An 18,083-nucleotide genomic window follows, 5' to 3' on the forward strand; every position below is an offset into this window, starting at 1 on the left:
GGCCCCTTTTCGGTTGACAGCGGCCATAGAAAACATGTTATAAAATGTCCACCATCATCTGAAAACGAACCTAATCCCTTTTCTATTATGGTGGCGGCCAGACGGGAAGAGCATCGGGGACTGGATGCAAGGCTCAGGTCCTGCAGCTAAATTGGGGTGTGGCAAAGGGGAATTGTGGTTTTCTAATTGGGAAGGCAACTGGGAGAATCTCACTGTTGCCTCCCCACATTAGAAAAAAAACACCACCCGGGGAACGCCTTCGGTTGGCTGGAACAGCGGGTGGGGATTGTGTATTCTCGCCCACTGTTCCAGCCACCTGATTGGCCCGAGCACCCTTCCCCTGGTCCGGATAGGTGTTATTGGCAGACATCTGTTGAATGGCCCTGAGGCAAAGCCAAGGGCACCTAGTAAGGGAAATTAACAATAACACCTGTGACAACTCACCACATCTGGGCTGTAACATTGGTATAATGTGATAAAATCACAAAAAAAGTATTTAACAAAGAAACCCAGCAGAGTATTGCGAGTTGGAGAAGGAGCTCGGAATCTTAAAGTGAGCATTCTAAAGTTGGAATATTAATCAAGGGAGACACTGGGATTCTTGCAGCAAGTTGGAAGCGAAGTTACAGGAGACCTTAAAAAGAGATGATAATGATGTGTCTGAGAGCGGTAACAGCTCTAGGTAAAAGGCCTATATTGTGTGATGGCCTTCTTCAAGTCTGATAGGCCACTACTGACTTGTACAGCCCTCAGAACCCAGAATTATCGTCATTAGCGCAAACAAAGAAAAATGATTGACAGGTTAATAGAAATGGGAACTCAGAGGCAATGCCCTTTTTTATTTCCTGAATAGCCAGCTGGTGGGTGGTGACTGGTTGAGAGGTGAAAGTGTGGGTTAAGTGACCGGCTGGGGGCCAGGAGGGGTAGGTAAGTGCAAGAGTAATCGTTTGCAAACAGCATGCAGGCAGATGGTAACTGTAGTGGGAGAACAGCAGTGGCAAGAGAAAGCAGGCGTTTACTGCTGAATACAGCCACCGATCTCTTGCCCCTGATTGGTTAAGCACTCACACTAGGGTGCTAAATAACCATGAACTGTGATATTATGCATTTACAGATTATTGGATTGTCTCATGAAGTTATCAAATGGTAAATGAAACTATACGTTTTTTGTGAATAGGTGCTGGCCAGCAATTCCATGGTGTGCTAACACAAAAAATATAAATAACAACCAGTGCAAAATGGATGCTTCCCCAGTCAAGCACATTGTCATTCTTTTGCCTGCATTGTACCCAGAAACTTGTGATGCCAGTCCCAGCAAAGTGCCACGCCAATGTTGCCAAAGTAAAACACATTGGCATGCTGGTTTGTTCATTGCCCGCTGACACTGGAGATGCCAGTATCAACAATGCCTTGCCAATGTGGCAATAGTTAAACACATTGGCAAGATAGTAGCCTTAACCTGGAAATTAGGAATGCCAGTCCCAATGGCAATGCCATGACTTTCATTGGCGTGGTGGCGAGCAGCAGGTTCTCGGGAGCAAGGGGCATCCAGTAGTGGGCAGCTATGGACTCATGCGTGTTTTGGTGCACGAAGCTCACCGTGTGCCCCACAACACGTAACCATCCATCTGACTACTTATCACAAAACATGCATGTGATCTTAACCACCACCACCAGCTGCCACAGTGGGCTTGCTAGCAAATCGTGTCCATGGTGCCCAGCATGAAATGATGGCCACCACCTGCTCCAGAACATGTGAGATCAATACTAGCCCAGGATGTGAGGTCACCGCACAAATGCTTAGCAGCTTGCCTCAAAATTCATGTGAGCGCACAACTCGCTAATTGGCGGCAAAACACTTACCTTACGTTTTACCACATGCTTCATAAATGTGTGTGAACTTGGGCTTTTTAGCCTGTCCCTAAACACGTGTGAGCAAAATGTGCTCCAACATGTGTGACTGCATGTTATATTACCTGTCACAAAATATCTGTTAGTTCACAGCCCGTTATAAACAGCTGCCTCCATCCGTGAACACTGCCACTGCGGCCCTCGACCCCAGTCTATGCAGTACCAGTAAAGCTCAGGTCACCACCCCACTGTACCCCCAGCCTGGATTTCAATAGAAACTCTGTCCCTCAGCCTTAATGTAGGAACAGTACAACCAGGGCTCAAGTCGAGGGTACACGCGGGGGACGGAGTCCACCCACTTTATTCAGAGGTTGGATACAGTCCCCCCCAGCTAAAAGAGAATCATTGGATGTCTCATTGAATTTATGAATTAAAGCCGACTTCAGGGATGAAAAATAACTAAAGGTGAGATATCGCATTTCGGTATTGCAAGTGCGATGGAAAACATTTGTGTTGGTTCTTGGAGTTTAAAACATGCACACCTTTTAACATTTTCAAAAACACTATTTGAAGAAAATATCCTGTTTGGGTTTGTGTGTGTGTTGATTTTATGAAAGGCAAATGTCAATCGTCCTGTTCAATTTGGGTGGTTATGCAAAGCCAATTTAATGAAATGTGCATATTTCACCTTGATATGCTAATTTCTGGCAACTTCACATCCCATTGCGTTGTTGATGAGTCCCCCCACTTGACCCCTGGGTACAACCCAATCTCTCTGTTAGGGCTGTGTTTCGCAGTTCTAAGATGGAGACTAGGGATGGGGTCATGGGAAGCAGGCACAGCAGGCACTGCAGAGAGGTCGAGGGCTATGACCTCTGGCTCTGGGTTTGATAACATCTCACAGGACCTCATTTTTCTCCCGCTAGGACAGGACATGGAGGCATGAAAGCAAGGCATGTTGCTTTTGCACTTCCATGTTTAGGTGAGCACATTTTCGTGCTGTTACAGGGTAGAGGAGAGGCATGGAGCGGTGTTAACATCTTCACCGTGCTTTCCTCATCTGTCCTGTGCAAGCACTTTGCTTAATGCCTGCATGAGACGCAAGTATAAAATTAATGGCTCCTTAAGGCCATCTTGGTCAGCACGCCGCCCCTCGCGCCACCTGACTCGCTAGGCCCCGCCTGCCCATCTCCTCCCTGTCACCCAATACAGCTGTACCCCTCACCTGTACACGTTTGTATCCTACACCCACTGTATATTTGTTCTGTTGTTACCTCTGTAAAGCGCTCCGTTGTGTATCTGTATTGTTGTATACCCCTGTAAACCGCTCTGTTGCTTCTCGAAGCAAGGTCTGTGCTCAATAAATATTATAATATTAATGATGATAATCATGGCCACCTCAATTAGCACCTACAATGAGTACCTAAATTACTGTTGAATCCATTATTAAAAATCACCTGAAGAGCGCAATTTGCAGGCAGCATTTAGTTTTTTGAAAAAATGGAAAGAGAAAGTAAACAGTAAAGACAATTTCGTTTTTGTTTTACTCTTGAATGTTTCATGTAAGGCACCTAACAGCACATACGTGCTGATGATACCGGCACTCATCTGTGTGCAAGACTCATTCTTTTTTAAGTAACTCTAAGAAAAGTTAAAGCAGCTACCCTGACAGAAAATCTGGTCAGGTAAAAAGTGTACTACGTGAAAGGTGAATTTTCGAAGACAACAAGGAGTGGGGGCGAGGATCACAGACCTATTGGCAGATTCCAGGATAAGATGAAAACATGGCAACCTTAAATATAAGATGCTCTCAAGATCAGATGGAGTCATTATAGGAACTGTCCAACTTCCAAATCGAGCGGATGAATTGGCATCATTTATTTATTTAATGTGATATAGTTTTAACATAAAACTTTACAAATGTAAAATAAAAAAATACATGTAAAATTAAAAATGTTATTCAAATTCATTTCATCATGAAAATACAAAATATTCACATTAAAAGAAGAGTATGATATAATATATTGTACATGGATCCCAAATGCAAATAAAACCAGACAAAATACAGATTAACAGTGGCTTTCAATTACAGATGGACTAATCTAATGTATAATAGTGATATGCTATTTTCGTGTCGTCTTGCTTCCAAGGTAAGACAGTTGCCCCTGAGCTACCCTCCTGAGACAAGTATAACACAGTATAAACCAATTTCAAGTAGACATCAGTAATATGTGGAAACCCATAATATAGCTAGAACTAGGAGAATAGAATGTAACAAAACAGAGCAAGATGACAAAATAAAAAAAGGCAAATAGTAAAAAATTGCAGTGGGTAAATTGTAACAAGGGTTATTATATCCCATTATTTTATGACAGATGCACAAGTTTGTTCATATGCCGCTTGCTCCTGTGCCATTGTTAAGAGCTTGTCCACCACCTTCCAGATTCTAAATAATGCCATATTCAATCCCCTATTATAGGTATTAATACATTGTTTCCAAAATAGGGGATCCTTTATAGTGTCTAATCGATGTACATATTTACCCCGGTGGTACAAATGGACCGTTCCCATGCTAAGGCATTCTGTCAGGACATGCTTCGCCGTCTCAGCATGTGCTTAGTTAACGCAAATACAACAAAAGCGTTCCTGTTCTGGAATAGACAATGCTGGGCCCAGGACACTCAACACCAGCAAGCAGTTAATCCACAGTGACAAGAGAAGATTAAATCTCATTAGGTGCCTTTTTGGACAAACATTTAAGTACGGCTGTGCTTTCTTGAATGTAAATAGCACATCAGACACAAATGAGTGCTTTTTAGCATGCTTAGATGCACAACATTTTCGTTCCAGTCCCATAAATCAAGGCGTTTTCAAGTAAGCGCATGAGATTGGCGAAGTCTTCACCCCAGTTGGGTTTCCAACGTATATTATGGAATAGGGTGTTCATGTTCTTTTTGTAAATAGACTTCATCTCCAGTCTCTGCTCTACATTTCCCAAACTTTGCAGAAGAGGATTAGATGGCCCGTTCAACATCTTGATGTACACGATGGCTCTTTTTTTTTTAAGACCAGCAATTTAAGAGACATAATGCCCAGCTGAAGTCTTATTATGGCCATTGGTACACAATTAGGCAATCCCAAAAGCTTCCTCCAGAATCTACCTTCCACCAACTGGTGCCATTTCAGGTCAAATTCTAGGAGGCTCTCCAGCCCATAGAAGGCTGCATGAACAAGACACTGCAAGTCTAGCTGTCTGGCTCCCGCCATTGTGTAGCCACCCCTCTTTTGGTAAATGACACTATTAATGCTGTCAGCTGTATCGACTTTCTTATACGTACCTCCACACAGGTTCATAAGCCCGGCCTTGCATCAAATTCAACCCCCAGATATTTATACAGTAGAGTGTATGGGATTTCAATGTCCTGAGCAAATAGCCGAGGTCTGGCTATATGCTTAGAGGAGAATAACATTACCTGCATCTTTTCTCTATTCATTATCAGGCCATTTTTATGCACATATGCCCAAAGTGCCTCGGCTCTGCGCTGTATGCCGCTGAAGGTGTGATCTAGTAGCACCAGATCGTCAGCATAGGCCAGAACCGTACAATGTGTGTTATCAATTTAGGGGGGCAACCTCTGTTCTGTGTCAAAAAGAGGGGAAGATCTGACACGTACAGATTATACAAGAGGTGGGGCCATCACACATCCATGTTTGACTCCACAACTTTGGGCAATAGGTGTAGTCATGGATCCCCTGGCATCCAGTCTCAGGCACACTGTGTTGATCCTGTGAAATAATTTTAGATAATACAACATCCTTGGTGCGCAGCCCAAATGTTCTAATTCATGCCCTACTAACTGTATCAAAGACTGCTTTGAAATCTATAAATAGCACATACAGAGACGGGTTATTTTGACAGTGTGCCTGAGTTACCAGGGAATCCATAAGCCATAGGTTGTGGGCCGTGGAATAATCAGCCCGAAATCCACACTGATATCTGTCCAGGATACCTTTGTGGTCTACCCACTTTTGTAATTATTTTAATAGGAATGAAACAAAAACCTTCCCGGTACAATACAGCCTAGATAACAAACAGCAATTACTAGGGTCTGCTGAATTACCCTTTTTTGGTACCGGAATCAGAATTGCTGTTTGCCATGTGGCCGGGATCTTACCTTCTATAAGCACCTTATCAAATAAGATCTTGAGTAGGGATGACCAAAAGGAAGGATTGTGCTTCAGGATCACATTGGCCAGGCCATTTGGCACTGGGGCCCGGGAGGATTTAAGACTCTTAATTTTAGTACATATGTCTTCTGTTTTTACTTTAAAGGGGGGACACCTAGGTTTAATGTCTATCTGGGGAAACTGACAGGTCAAAGAGGAAGAGTTACGTTGAGTCAAAAAGGACACCTATGTATGCCCACCTATGGCTTTGATCAACATCTAGTTTCTTACGTCGGTTCGCTTCACCCAGGAGAGACCAGATACTATGGGATTTTCCTCCATAAAAAGTTGCCACCATCTGTTGCCATAAGGCGTCTCTGTTAGAGTTACACGACCCTTTAAGCCAATTACGGTAAGAGTTGTTTTGCTTCTTTATCTCCTGAAAATAGGCCCCCTGGGATAATGCAGCTAACTTAATTTTCCGCAAATCACCCCAGAGCTTGCGTTTAGCATCTCGGATTGTTTTATCATAAGTCAAAAGTATGTTCTCTCATTATCGGTCTCATTTGGGAAATAGCATGCAAACCTGAAAAGGACAGAATCCATCTTTTAATGTCATCCAATTTTATCTCTTGAAAAAAATTCATGCAAAGTGTGGTACGCTTGGCTTTGATAATGTTTTTCTCGGATCATTTTATACTGTTGGCCGATTGATTAGTCGTCAGGTCCCCAGGGGTTTTACTAATGCTCTGATAAACGGAGCCCTGAATTTAAGGATAAGAGTCTTGTGGACACTCCATGTATTATCGCGAACACATAGGTCTACCACTATCAGTGCCGCCTCGCAGTTTACAAAAACATAATCAAGGGCGGCACAAGCATTTCCTCTCCTCCAGGTGTAGCCCCCAGCCAACGGGACCCCTCCTGTTCAGTACCACTTTGCTTCATTATGCTTTTAGGTAATAATTTGTTATTCACTGATGTACCAATGCCCTCAGCACAATGGCAATTAAGATAACCTCCTATTATGATACATTTCTCATCTCCCCCCCATCGCAGTTCAGAAAAAGTCTGTGTAGTTCTTGCAGCTGCTCTCTCTGCTCTCTCTGCTCAGCCCCAGGAGGATTATACACATTACTCAGTATTATCTTGTCATGCTTATCATCAGCAGAAATGGTGACCTCAACTGCTAATAAATATTCATGTTGAGCAGTAGAGATTTTACATGAATTCAAACTTTGTATCACTCCCGTGACAAGGCCCCCAAAGGGCCTGCCCTTGGCCCCTTCTTGGCAAGTGATTGATGGATAGTGTAGCCGTCCATGATAATGGATGTAGTCAACAATGTTTCCTGCAATAAGAAGAATGTGTGCTGGGAAATATAGGAGAGCGATCCAGAAGGTGATAGCAAATGCGCAAAGCCCTGGGTATTCCAGGACATAATTCTCCAAACTCATAGTTTGTGCATAGCTCTAGGCAAAGAGTCTGCCAGCCACTTCAACATTGTCTGAATGTCAGAAAGTGGTAACTTATCCTTAGCTGGATAAAAGAGCTTCTGTTCCTGATGCTACAAAATTGACCGGGAGTGATGGATCCGTCCAGTACGCATCTACCTCAACCCTTCCAGCCAGAAGTTGTTACGGAATTTACGAAAAAGTTGTACCGTGGTCTTGTGTTTGCAATTAATTTCTGACATTGCGATTATTGCCCTTCAGAGGTTCAGAAAATCTCAAAGTCAACTGAGAGCAACACACGAAGTTGAGGTATTGAATGTAAACGTGCCAAAAAGTAGACCTTGATAACCATTTATTGCGAGATTTCTGTTAATGTTCTTTATGATGCATACCTTGCTTTCTTGATTGTTGCCAATGAAAGGCTCATTTTCAATTTGTACATCCTTCTTTGTGTGGGCGCTAGGAGGAATTCTCTTTTGGGGCCCATTGGGGGTAGAATAATTGGCAAGAGGTTGCCCCGCCATTGCAGGTAAGCTGATATCATGAGGTTCCAAAGTGACGTTGGCTATATCCCCCGTTTTATCAGCTATTACCCAACTTGTTAGGCTGCCCAAACCTATAGCCATGCGTGTTTTACTACGAACTGCCTTCTTGCAGGCTTTTTTGGATTTTTTTACGAAGATATTCATGTTTGGAAGTGAAGCCGCCACTTCACATGGAATGTTACGTGCGGCTGCTCGTCTTGCTAAACAGCGTTGTTTCCATGAAAAAAAGATTGCTGAGGTGTCAGGAGTGTTATCATTCACTGCTGTTGTTGGAGAAGGCATGACCACTTTTTGAGCTGAAATGATCGATGAGTTTACTGGTGGCACTGTCTCCCTTACCGGCAGTTGATAAGCTGTTTTAGGGGGCTGCTGAATGTTTTCATGGATGCGACCACATAACTTCAAAAGTTGGTATTGGTAGGTTCTCTGTTGCAGCAACCATATTTTGCTGGATGGACAGACAGCGATCTAATAAATAATTATTATCAATGTCGTCAAAGTTGAGGGAATCGTGAGATGTACGCCCCTCCTGTGTGGCAGATTGAGCTTGATGGCAGATTGCTCACTTTGAAAAAATCCAGGGATGGTCCCCCCTTGCTGCGGCTTGACTGCATTACCGCCTTTCTTCCCCTTCTCAAGCCTGTCAGCCTTATTGCAGTTTATTATCATGTGGCATACTTAATTTTTGCTCAGATAATGCAACACTTTTGTAAGTCACAGGAGCCTGATGGGCGGAATTACAGGTCAGCTTCCGTCAAACAGGCTATGGTGGCGAAGTAAAATCCATCGCCACGCTACCGATTCGTTTATATGACTCCAAATGTGTGATCAGGCTATGGTATAGGGCTACCACACTACCGACAGCCACAAAAGGTTGTCTAATCAAGTTCTGCAATTTAGCCTGACACACTGTATGCTTAGCAATGGTTGTTTAGGCTACTTCAGAGCTGCCGTACGTGGGGCGCAGGAAGGATAGAAGAAGTGGAAAAGGGAGAACCAGCCCGGCCTCTGGACTCCGGACAAGAAATCCTCATCCCGCACCATGGAAGCACGAGAACACGAAATCACACGGCGCACACCGTGCGCTCCACGGATGTTTGGTCTTTTAAGTCCAGCCCCCAGCCAAACGTAGAAACAGTGGATAGACTTCCACTAGACACTCCTGGGCTCCAAAATCAAATGATCCTCGCACTAACAGTTATTTCGTGAAAACACAGGGCGCACCACGGCATAACGTAACTGCTGAATGGACTCAACTCCACTGCCATCAGCCGAATTCTATATGCTAGCGAGTATGTCCCTTGGAAATGATGCAATACTAACAGATGTCAATGAGCAAAGATGTGCAATAGAGCACAGCATACAAATGAGTCATGATAAACATGAAAATTCTAAAATATGGTTTACAATGCAAAGAAGGCAACTATGGGCCAGAAGAAAACAAAAGAGCTGACAAGAAACACACTAATTCCCAAAGGATTGGCAAGTATTTTTTTTAATCCTAACTATAAAACAGACCATATGCTGTGCAATAGTAAATACAAAAGTCCCTATAAGAGGGTGCATTTAAGAAGTTAGTCAGCGATAAGTAAATCTACGGTTCTCCCCAAAAAATACATAGGCATTCAAACAAATAAGGCTCTGAAATCTTGAATACAAATAAAAAAGAAGAAGAGTATAGAACGTATGTAAATATGCAATAAGGTTATGTTACAGATAAAGACATGAGAAAATAGGATATTGTGGGCCACCATGCTCTGTCGCCAACACACAACCTGGCTTTCAGGTCAGTGAAGGGACCAGCCTTTGTGTCAAGTCAGCAGGGCTGCACAATTTTAATTCCCAATGCTGATTCCCAACTTAAATTCAATTTTCTCTGCCTCATTTTTAAATCTCTTCACGACCTTGCCCCTCCCTACATCTCCTCCCTCCTCACTTTCTATACTCCCTCTCGCCCTCTCCGTTCTGCTGACGTATTCCTCCTCTCTGTTCTTCCTCCACCCTGTGCCCCTTCCTGCTTCCGATCCTTTCAGCTCCTCGCCCCCCCTTCATTGGAATTCTCTTCCTCTTCATATCTGTTCCATCTCTTCCTACCCCTCTTTCCGCTCCTCCTTAAAATCTCATCTTCTTCATCCTCCTTCCTGACCGCTCTTCTCACTCCCTCCTTACCTTTCCTCCATTTCCTCACTCCTTGTGCTCTGCTAATTGTTGTGCATACTGTTATTGATTGTTTGATTCTAGTTTAATATTTATGCTTCCAATGTAATTTTGTTGTTTTAATGTAAAGCGCGTTGGCGTAAAGCGCTATATAGAACTTAATAAATACAAATACAATGGCAGCTTGATCATTTCTACCCCCTCTTATCTGCAATTCGGTGCGGTTGTTGAACCTTCTCTTGCCTATAGGCCTTAGTATCTTTGAGCAGAAAACCAACTGATATCCCTGGTCAAAAGCTGGACCCTCCATTCAAGATTCGGGGTCCGGTCACTAGACATTTGCTGTATAGCTGTTGGATTCCCTTTGTATCTGTATGCACTGGACTTTTTTATATTAGTGTGGCTCATTTACACTCTTTCCAATTTCATGTATGCCTGAAATTATATGAAGAAATGTTATGATTCATACATGAATATAGTCGTATACTGAAAAAGATATTCTCCAAAAGTATTTTTCGTTGATCGTGATATAGCCCCTGTGCTCCAGTTAAGATTTGGAAGTGGGCATATTTTACTCCCTATTTTTTAAAGTTGCGAGTATAATGATTTTTTAGGAAGTAAAAATGTAAGTCCAATTCCCAATGAGAGAATTCTATCAGCGAGTATAAATATGTTTGAACAGAAATGGTTTTGTAATATTTATTTCATTGAACCTAGTTATTCATGCACATTACAAGATACATGTTTACTTTTTCCAATCAGGCAGTTAAAATAGTAGTTTCTTCCTGTGGTACTATGTGCACTACTGGTCCAAACACAGTCATGGAGCTGCGAGTGTGAAAGCAGCGGTGCAAGATTCTGCATGTCTTTTTCCTATTTTTTGTTGGGAGTACTGTTACACCCTATTTTTAATTTTTGGGAGTATTAACCAATTTTTAGGGAGTAAAAGTGACTGATACACCCCTTATCCTTTAGGCTGTATGGCCCTATTCTTAAAGTGATTGATCGGGCCTAATCCACAAGGGCAAAGAAGGAGATGCCTGTGACCATCTTAGGTTTGCATCTCTTTCCCTTATCGTATGGCACTAGGACATACATTCCCCAAACACTGCCGTTTGCATGGATTCCAGGAGCTGTGGTGGTTTTGAAAAAGTGGGTGATGGGATAAATTTGTACGGTATAGACGGGAAATGCCAGATAATTTTGCTGTTGTGTTGATGCATGCAGAATGGCAGTAGCCTTAGCCCTGCATGTGGGCCTATTCCTAGCTGCTCTGTGTCAGGATCGTAGAGGTAATTGTGTGCAGTGGGCGGCCCTGTATGCCCCTTCGTGAAGAGCGCATTGGCTAGTGTGTGGTATGTTATTAGGTTGTAGTGTTATTTGAAGTCTGTTGCAGGGTTTATTTAGATTGCCTAGGGCCAGTGTTTTAGTTGGTGTGTGTATATTATGTTTTTGCGTAAAAGCTGAAAATGTTAGTGCAGGAGGTTGGAGGCGGGCTTGGAAGCAATGGCGTCTCCGTAGTCGAACATGTTGGGTGAGTTGTTGGAAAGAGGTGTCCTGAGGCATTCTGGTGTGGGCTGAGTTTTTAGGGCAGCAATTGGTTCTGGAAGAGGGAACACGTGAGGGAGGAAACATGAGGCGAATGCAGGAGTGGGTACTTAGTAGACTCTGGTTGAGAAAGATTCCAGGGGAGAGTGTAGAGTAGAATTCCTGAGAGGAAGAGTCTGGGTAGGGTGTATAGGAACAGCTTTGCTTACTATGAGCTCAAGGTGTGCCATTTGGGAGTCATTTAATGCAAAGGGCACATTGGGTAACTATTGTTAGGGTCCTAACTGCATTGAGTGTTATGGGTGATTCAAAGCAAAACTGTGTTACCCAAGGCACATGATAGCTTACTGTGGCACCGTTGTTATCAAGGCACCTTGGAACAAACACTGAGCGCGGTTATAATTTAGGTCACTTGCGAGCAAAACATCCTGGTAGACTTTGGTGTGACATCCGCTTGGCAGTTAATTGGATGCCATGGATAGATAGGGTCTTTGACAAGCAAGGTTTTGGCCATTTTCCAGAATGTGAGGGGGTCTGCATTGTAGGAATTTTGCTTAAAAGAGAGTTCCAGAGTTTTGCAATGACATTAGAGAAGGCCCATCCGTGGTGTCTCCTTAGGACCTATGGCAGGTCTTTACTAGTACGTTGTTGGTGGATCTCAACCTTCACGTTGGTTGGTGTGGGATGATCTTTCCTTGAATTAATACATGTCTACTTCCCTGTAGAATTCTACGGGTGATGCAGAGTGTTTTGAGGTGGACTCTTTTTTTATTGGTGGCGAGTGGAGTACTCTAAGTGCTGGTTTGATGTGTTCGCTCCCTTCGAGACCGAGAAGTGATTTCGCTCCCGTGGCTTGGATGCACTGGTGTTTCTTAGTAGGATAATCTGGCAAAGCGTTGAACTGGAGTAAATTTGGAGATGCCTGGAGCATCTTAAAGATGCTCATGTGCTATTGTGATTCACAAATAAGTGCTCAAGTGCATCTCAGAGATTCTGTAGGCATCTACATATTGATTCCAGTTTGAAACTCTATGTTTTTTGGCTCAGGTAGGAGGCAGCAGGTGCAGATCTGACTTCCCCAGGGGCAATTGTTTGTGAATCAGATCCATAAGGTTTTCTCACCAGTTACAATATCTTTAAAAGGTTCAGTGAGGAGCCTCACTTTAATTCTTGAGATGTTCAAATACATTTTCTATGCAATGTTGAAATATCAATTGTTTTTTTCTGAATGGGACTATCTTTTGTCTTTCAATCTGCAGAAAATGATGAGATCGTCCATTTTCCACATGTTCATCCTTAGCATGGTTGCCGTTGACGTCATTGTTGCTGCCAGTAACTATTACAAAGGGGAAACCTTTAAGAGGCACTACGACGAGTTTTACCTGGCAGAGGTGAGTACTCAAACATGTTCGTCAGTCAAACGGCACTTTTCTCTTTGTGGACAAACAGTTGCACAGTCACATGCCCCTTGCTCACTGCACTGGAAGTGGAGAAGGCAGTAGGCCCTTAGTTTATTGCTACGGCTGGAGACAGCGTAGTCTTCCGGCCCTTGGCACACTCTTGGCTCACTATGTGCCCCAGGGATCCACTCAAGCACAGCAGTGGTCTACTGTGTCCATATTTGTGTCCATATTTTGTCCTGGATCCTTTCCTTAGTTCAGCATATCATGAGAACATGAGGCATACCGGGGTGCTGTCTTTCTTTTGAGCCAGTAGCCTCAACGGGCTCCCGAGACTGAGACATGGTCATGTGGCCTACTGTTCAGTGAGGGGCGTGATCGAAATGGCAGTGCTGATCAGGTAGGGGGGTGGCCTGAAGTGTTGGGCTCATGTATACTGTGGATTCTGCTTGCTGTGTGCCCGGCTTGTGCTGCAGTGGGCTGCATGGCCGGTCGGCCATGCAACACGGAGAGCCCTTTTAGTCACCTTATCGATGGGAAGAGGATTAAGCCATGGCTATGGTACAGTTTGAAGCCCGACCACACACGGGCCAAGTTGCAGTTAGTCTCTCACTGGCTGAAGGGGCCAGTCGGTGCAGGTGATCATAGCCTCTCTCTGAGATGTGGGTGCACCTTAACATGGTTTTCTGATAGACAGCGTATGAACCCTAGGGACGCTCAGCTTCACCCCACTCATGATGTCCAAAAAGGCAGAAACACATGTCTGGGATCGCTTTTGGTGTTCTTGTTCAGAGCAGAACTGCCTAACATCTTGGTGCTGGACTGCTCTTGTGGAGGGACCACACTGATATGCAAATAGGGGTTGCCTCCTCTTTAGAAGGTATGGTGCACTAAAACCTGATTGTAGAGCTCCTTGAGCGGGAGCCTTCCCAGAAAACAGGTCATCTGGCTGTGTTCATTCTCAGTAGAGCGTCTCCCAAAAGTTTGCAATGAATAGACCATGGGCTACTGAGTATGCATGCATTGCACATCTTCCAGGTTTGAGTATGAGTTCCGTCTGCCAAGTATGCATTTAATGCAATTTACTATTTAACACATGTTCACTTAATGTGCATGTGAAGCACTGCAGAGCCCACAGTTGCTGTCAGTGCTCTAAGGATAGGTAGCTATGATATGATATGATATGATATCATATGATAGTTAATTTATATTGTGCCTATGCACAATGTGTTTCAAAGCGCTTCAAGGCAAGGGAGGGAACAAGGGAAAATACAATGATATTCTTACAGGCCATGAACAGTAAGGATGTGAAATTAACTATCATACTCGGCCTGACGACATTCAGATAGTGCAAGAGCTAAGACATAGATAAGGAAGAGAGGGGGAGAGTGGGAAGGAAATGGAAACAGACAGGCGACTACCGTACTAGGCCTGACGACATTTCTGGTGGAGAGGGGTGCAGAAAGGGAGGGGAGGAACAAAACAAGTGACTATTGTACTAGGCCTGATGACATTTCAGATAGTACTGGAGGGAGAAGGGGGGAAACAGTAAGGGGGTGCAGGAGCGACAGAGGCCGCTATCATACTAGGTCCAGGGACAATTCTGATAGAGTAAGTGCATAGAAGAAAGTAAGGGGCGGAGGGGAGGAGATACGAAAAGGGAGAGGGGAGAAGAGAACAGAGAGGGGCTGAGAATGTACATGCTCCATCCTTTAGTGCAGCGTCCCCATTACTTGACGTAACCCACGTCAAATGTAAGTCTTTTTCCCACCAACCAAATGTCCACTGACATACAACATTGCACAGCATAACACTAACTATAATGTCACAGTACTAGTTATCTCTGCCAAAATGGTCATGTGCATGCAAATGTAAATGTACAATGGTATATGTGAAGTAATGCAATGTGCTGTTTGTCGTATATGATCCGAGTAAGGTTTGCTGAACTCCTACACAATCTAACACACATTGTGGTAATGGCAACTAGGTGCTATGCAAATAACACATAATATAATACTAAGTCATGGTTTGGTTTAGTCATTGTACCCATGGGATAAGCCACAGCAGAGTTTCATGACTGTACATGATATGATATGATAGTTTATTTATTTAGCGCCTATACACAATATGTTTCAAAGCGCTTCAAGGCAAGGGAGGGAACAAGGGAAAATACAATGGCATTCTTACAGGCCATGAACAGTAAGGATGTGAAATTAACTATCATACTCGGCCTGACGACATTCAGATAGTGCAAGAGCTAAGACATAGAAAAGGAAGGGAGGGGGAGAGTTGGAAGGAAATGGAAACAGACAGGCGACTACCGTACTAGGCCTGACGACATTTCTGGTAGAGCCAGAGAAAAACAAAAGGTGAGGGAGAAGGGTGCAGAAAGGGAGGGGAGGTTAGGTAGGTACCGCTGGTGAGATAGCCCAGCGGGTTGAGTGCTCGCTGCTGCAATCTGAGCGTGATCTGCAGGTCGCAGGTTCGAATCCCGGCAAGGCCAACTCAGCCTTTCATCCTTCCGAGGTCGATAAATGAGTACCAATTTTGGTTGGGTGATATTGTATGTAAATATGTGCTCTGTAAAGCGCTTTGGATTAAGGCGCTTTATAAATAACACATCATTATCATTAACAAAAGAAGTGACTATCGTACCAGGCCTGACAACATTTCTGATAGTGCTGAAGGCGGGGGTGGGGGGAATGGAAGGTGAGGAGCTAGGAGGCAGACATGGGGCCTCATTACACGGATGGCGGAGAACCATGGCGCTATTAGCGCCATGGTTCATGCCGGTAAAATACCAGCACCACCTTGGCGGAAAGGGGAATTACCACCCCATTCCAAGGTTGGCGGGCGGTAATTCCCTCTTCCCCATTGCCATCTTTGCCCCATAGGGCTCAATGGGAATGGGGAAGGCGTTAATTACGGTACCGCAAATTGCGGTACCGTAATTAGCTCCCCGGGTCCCTTTGCGGGTTGGTTTTTAACGCCTGCAAAAAGCAGGCGTTAAATCCCCCAACCCGCAAAGGGACCTCGTAGTAAGGCGGTAAGGATTTAACGGTACCGATATTTTACCGGTACCGGTAAATCCTTACCGCCATCCGTGTAATGAGGCCCATGGTTGTTATCATACTAGTTGCAGGGACAATTCTGATAGAGTAAGTGCATAGAAGAAAGTAAGGGGCGGAGATAGGAAAAGGGAGAAGGGAGAGGAGGAGAGAACAGAGAGTAAGCAGTCAAAAAGAGTGGAGAAGCAAGAGGGGAGAGCGAATACAATTGCAGAAGTCAGTAGTAACACATTAGGTTGCAAGCCAGGATACAAGATGAAGATGGGAACAGCATGATTCAGGGCCACTATGAGTACAAGATGCAAAGGAGGTCCAGCATGAGAGTTGAGAAAGGTTGACGCACCGTGAATGAATGAAGTCCATAAAAGTCAAATCCAGCATTAGCCACAAGACGCTGATGGTAAAACCAGAATGTATCAGGACAGACTCCTGAAGAAGTAGGCTGGAGGCGGGGAGAGCAGCAGAATCAAGCAAAACAGGCAACCCCTGTGTGCGAGAAAGGGGGGCACACGGGAACATCACGGGGGCGGGTGGGGATGGCCTGTGGCGACAGAGGGAGTAAACACATGTTGGTGCATGCTTACCTGCTGTCTGAGCAGGGGGTCGGGTCCTGGATCTGAACAGGTCCAAACAGGAATTGCCCTTTTCTTTGTCTGCCCTTCACTTCAAATGCCCGGACGAGAGATGCCCTTGATCTAAGAATTAATAGCAGGAAGGAAGAGGCAGGGCTAAGAAGGTGGGTGGTGCTTAGGCCAGGTGACCTAGATCCACTTGCACCTCCTACCCATCTGCAAAGGAAAAGAGGCTGGAGGGCTCCTTAAGAAGGGAAAAAGAGCGGCAACCAGGAAGGCACCACGTGGGCTGGGCCTGCTAAGTGGGGGAAAAGAGCAGAAACCAGGAAGGCACCAGGTGGGCGGGGCTTAGGCCAGGTGACCTATATCCACTTGCACCTGCTCCCCATCTGCAAAGGAAAAGAGGCTGGAGGGCTCCTTAAGTAGGGAAAAAGACTGGCAACCAGGAAGGCACCAGTTGGGCAGGACTTGCTAAGTGGGGAAAAAGAGCAGCAACTAGGAGGGCACCAGGGGGGGCTTAGGCCAGGTGACCTGTATCCACTTGCACCTGCTCCCCATCTGCAAATGAAAAGAGGCTGAGGGCTCCTTAAGTAGGGAAAAAGAGTAGCAACCAGGAAAGCACTGGGTGAGCAGGGCTTGCTAAGTGGTGAAAAAGAGCAGCAACCAGGAAGGCACCAGATGGGCATGGTTTAGGCCAGGTGACCTAGATCCACTTGCACCTGCTACCCATCTGCAAAGCAAAAGAGGCTGGAGGGCTCCTTGAGAAGGGAAAAAGAGCGCCAACCGGGAAGTCACCAGGTGGGCTGGGCTTGCTAAGTGGGGGAAAAGAGCAGCAACCAGGAATGCACCAAGTGGGCGGGGCTTGGCCAGGTGACCTAGATCCAATTGCACCTGCTCCCCATCTGCAAAGGAAAAGAGGCTGGAAGGCTCCTTAAGTAGGGAAAAAGACTGGCAACCAGGAAGGCACCAGGTCGGCGGGACTTGCTAAATGGGGAAAAAGAGTGGCAACGAGGAAGGCACCAGGGGGGCAGGGCTTAGGCCAGGGGACCAAGATCCACCTGCTCCCCATCTGCAAAGGAAAAGATGCTGGAGGGCTCCTTAAGTAGGGAAAAAGAGCAGCAACCAGGAAGGCACCACGTGGGCGGGGCTTGCTAAGTGGGGAAAACGAGTGGCAACCAGGAAGGCACCAGGTGGGTGGGGCTTAGGCCAGGGGACCTAGATCCACTCGCATCAAATCAAAGCCAAAGGAGTTCTTTTGATAGGCTCATAGATCACCAAGTCGAATTGCAATACTCTTTTAAGCTATGTTATGGATCCTTTG

The 18,083-nt window shown here is 45.0% G+C and overlaps 1 protein-coding gene across 2 annotated transcripts in view; it reads left to right on the forward strand.

The window, feature by feature from the left end:
- Nucleotides 1-18,083, forward strand: part of NALCN (sodium leak channel, non-selective) — a 3,431,684-nt gene that overhangs the window by 1,777,415 nt on the left and 1,636,186 nt on the right. For both annotated transcript variants that reach the window (XM_069637002.1, XM_069637001.1), the window contains one exon: nt 12,982-13,113. In XM_069637002.1, coding sequence (XP_069493103.1) covers nt 12,982-13,113 — 132 coding nt within the window. The remainder of the gene's footprint in view (nt 1-12,981; nt 13,114-18,083) is intronic.

Source organism: Ambystoma mexicanum, chromosome 7p (assembly GCF_040938575.1).
Source record: "Ambystoma mexicanum isolate Mex_15411 chromosome 7p, UKY_AmexF1_1, whole genome shotgun sequence".
Classification (NCBI taxonomy): Eukaryota; Metazoa; Chordata; class Amphibia; order Caudata; family Ambystomatidae; genus Ambystoma; species Ambystoma mexicanum.